Genomic DNA, 3,632 nt, shown 5'->3' with positions numbered 1-3,632 from the left:
CTAGCTATACAATCGGAGCAGTGCGTGGTCTTATCTCGTTAACAGGGATTTCGCGAAGCATGCCAGGCAGGCTCTCGTAGGTAGGGTTGAACGCAGATGGTAAGTTCACAGCCCGGCCGGCGATCTCAACGACGATCGGTACGGCCTGCACCCCTGCATCAGCTGGCGTCGTCGTCAACGCGGGCAATCGCCTCTCTGCTTGCACGTTCGCAACGATCCTCCTGCTTCAGGGCATGAACAATCTACAGCGACATTCCAAATTGACGAGCAAGATGGGTAACCAAATTTCACACACAATTTGGAGTACATTCCACTGCATGCACAAGTCTTGCAAAGCATGTTCGGAGATCCAGAGCTCTCAGTCTCTCAGTTTTCACAATCCACCGTGCCAAATTACCGGTACAGAAACGGCAGCAAATCGTAAGAGTTCATACGATTCATCCGTCCAATCAACGAGCTAAGATAAATCCTATCACGCCTTGACAGGCATGACCTTGACTTGATCCAGCACGGGGCCGCAGAGCGAGATGCCGTCGCTCACCTTGGTGTGGTAGTACGAGCTGTAGAAGGTGAGCCGGGTCCTGAGGCTGCTCGCCACGAATCTGAAGCTCGCCGGCTTGAACCCGCCCTTCCCCGTAGACTCGAACGGCACCTTCTGCGTCACGTTGCCGGCGAACGCCTCCACTAGCATCGACCCGTGGCAGCCGTTCTTGGCGTCGCCGACGACGAAGGACAGGTTGTAGGGGCGGTTGGGCACGGTGCGGATCACCTGCGCGATGGCGCTCTCGCGGCCCGCCACCAGCTCCACGGCGTACTGCCCTGCGGGAACTGAGAAGTGGGCTGCGTCGATGAACCGCACGGCCTTGAGCGACTCGATGATCCATCCGGGGAGAGGCGACGTGGTGTCCTTCTGCTTGGGAGGCAGGAGGACGCCGACCGACGAGTTCTTGAACACCTGCGGCCCGATCTCGAAGCCGTCGTTCTTGATGAGATTTTCTGCAGCGACGCCAATGCCAAGCGCGGCATGGTTCTTCATCAGATCTTCTGCAGCGTCATTCTTGAAGAAAAGGTGACGCATTTCAGGCAAAAGCTCTCACCTTTGGTCGGGTACGGGGTGGGGAGCTCCTTGATGGCGACGGCGTCGAGCAGCGGGCCGCACGCGGCGTCCTCCTGCACGCCGGGGTTGGCGAACGTCACCTGCGCGACGGGGGAGGAGGCGCGGAAGCCCCAGGCCCAGGTGTCGGCGGTTTCGCCGCTGTAGAGCGTGCGCACGGCGACGTCGGCAGGAGCGGAGAGCGACGGCACCACCGCGACGCGCAGGGCCTCGTCCTGCGCGCACGTGCGCGTGGCCGCGAACGTGAGCGCGTAGAGCGCGCCGGGGCGCACGGACACGTTCTGCGACGCGGACGCGCGGCTGCCGAGGCGGAGCGCGTGCACACCGTGCGGCACCGCGAAGAACATGCCGCCCGGCTGCGGACCGCCGGAGACGTACTCGACGTGACCGCGCAGCGTCCACCCCGGCAGCGAGTGGCGGCCCACGATGAGGGTCTTGTTCAGCTTCCTCGGCGTCGTCTCGAAATTGCCATTGATGAGCAGGCCTGCGCGACCACGCAAACGTGAACAAAAATTAGATCTTTTTTCTTGGGCGGTGGATTGAGTTGAATACTCGTCAGCTTGAAATGCCTTCCAAAACTGTTGGCACTCTTCTCCACTCACAAACTAAAAAATATGACCCCTATTCATCCTAATCTTGCCAAAGAATCACAGCATGTTGTTTTTGGTTTTCGCTTGGTTGTTTTTTAAGAGGCTATACTCTTGTATTTTTTACTATTTCAGCAATAAAAACGGGCACTGTCAGCTGCCGTTCGTTCAAAAAAAATAAAAAAGAATCACAGCATTTCTGGAACAATGCAAGAACAACCAAGATGTGAACTGATGGACAGATCAAGGTAAGGGGGAGCGATATAAATATAGTACAAAAACAGTTTGCTGGGCAGCACAGACATCTCTAAAGCTGGAGGTTTTGTGCTTGCAAGTATTAGAACCTCCTTGCAAGTATGGAACACCGAAAGAAATAGGAACAAAAATGTAGCAACAAACTTAGCCCATTCTCTGTTTCCTCTTTAGAGATAAAAGTTTAACTACACTAAATGTACTGCATTTGCCATCGCAGCAGATCTAAAAGACTCAAGGCAATGGCGGCACCAACAAAAGCATAGGGAGATGAGACGCGAGGTGTGCTACCTTCAGCATCTTGAGCATGGCGAGGTGCAGGGGCTGGAGCTGGAGCACTGACGGCGAGTGTAGCAACTGCCGACGACGACGACGAGTAGGAGGAGACGGAGAGGACCAGCAGCAGCAGCACTACCCATGGAAGCTCCATTGCTTAAGCTCAGCTCACTTCTGTTCTCTTTCGCTTCCTCCTTAGCTTCTCTCCGGAGTGGCTGGGTGCTGTCCCCTTTCTTTAACAAAAAGAATTGATAAGCTCATTGGAAACCTCCACTATTTAGATATTGCAAATCCACCCCCTACTTGCATTAGCCCAAAGGAGGGCTGTATAATCAATCAATCATAATATTATCATAAACTATTTTGTGTTGTTGGGAAGATGAAGATAAGAGTGAAAAAAAACTAGCAGTCTAAAGTCTAAACTGGTGAAAAAGACTACATGAATGATGAATTATGAATCCTAAGAACATAATGGAACCTGATGCAGCATGCACAATGCACAATGTACTGTATACTTTGTTTTTAAATCTTGAAATGAAGGGCTCCTCTCTAAAACTCAAGAAGTTGGAGGGCCGGAAGACAGTTAAATGGGAAGGAATGTACGAGCAGCTCCCGCGTCCTTTTTAAGTAGCTCCCGCGCTTTGTAAATTTCCGGCGTTTACCGCCACCCTACTCTAACAGTAACTGCTCGTGTCGTCGCCACTGACATACGGACCATTTCAGTGGATTCTGCGTGGCAGCGGCCAGGTCACCCGTACAGTTTAGTCCGGGCACAGTCGGTAGCGCTCGACACTGTCCTTCAATAAATAGGAGTAATGTTCACGGGTCCGTGCTAGTACCTGTTCTCTTTTAGTAGTTTAGGACATCTTTTTAATAAGTATGTTTGATTATTATTTTTAATAACTATATTTTATTAAAAGTTAATATAAAATTAGATGATGATAAAGTATTTTCATAACAAATTTATTATTATTATCTTTATGTGACAGATTCTAATTATGTTGTGTATATTAGTAATTAAAGTTTTTAAAATTTAACTACACGTATTTTAAAACAACATCTATTTAAAAACGATAATAGTACTACTAGAACCGGCTCAGTAAAGTCAGAGTCAAGGGTCCTCGAGTTCTGAGGCCAGGGCAGAATACCACGTGGCGGCTTTCCTCGAGGACCATCTCCCTAAGGGCCAAGAAGAGCCAGTTCCAGGAGGTGTGCTCGGAGCCATGAATAGTAGTCTCCGAGCACCCAGAGTTCCCCGAGGACACGAGAAGAGACAGTTTTGGGAGGGGTACTCGGGGCCATAAACAGTGGTACCCGAGTACACAGAGTTTCCTGAGGACCCGAGAAGAGCCAGTTCCGGGAGGAGTGCTCGAGGCTATGAACAGTTGGCCCCCGAGCACCCG

The 3,632-nt window shown here is 51.3% G+C and overlaps 1 protein-coding gene across 1 annotated transcript; it reads right to left on the bottom strand.

Annotated features, from left to right (window-relative positions):
- Nucleotides 1-285: 285 nt before the first annotated feature.
- Nucleotides 286-2,795, bottom strand: LOC133913602 (protein TEEBE-like). The gene is made up of 3 exons (XM_062356791.1): nucleotides 2,245-2,795; nucleotides 1,098-1,598; nucleotides 286-996 (listed from the first exon to the last, which is right to left on the bottom strand). Exons 1-3 carry the CDS (start codon nucleotides 2,381-2,383, stop codon nucleotides 473-475), a joined length of 1,164 nt encoding a protein of 387 aa, XP_062212775.1. The 5' UTR covers nucleotides 2,384-2,795; the 3' UTR covers nucleotides 286-472.
- Between the last annotated feature and the right edge of the window lie 837 nt (nucleotides 2,796-3,632).

This window comes from Phragmites australis, chromosome 3 (genome assembly GCF_958298935.1).
Source record: "Phragmites australis chromosome 3, lpPhrAust1.1, whole genome shotgun sequence".
In the NCBI taxonomy this organism is placed as follows: Eukaryota; Viridiplantae; Streptophyta; class Magnoliopsida; order Poales; family Poaceae; genus Phragmites; species Phragmites australis.
Note: the sequence above shows the minus strand (reverse complement) of the source record. Positions and strands in the feature narration are given on the sequence as shown.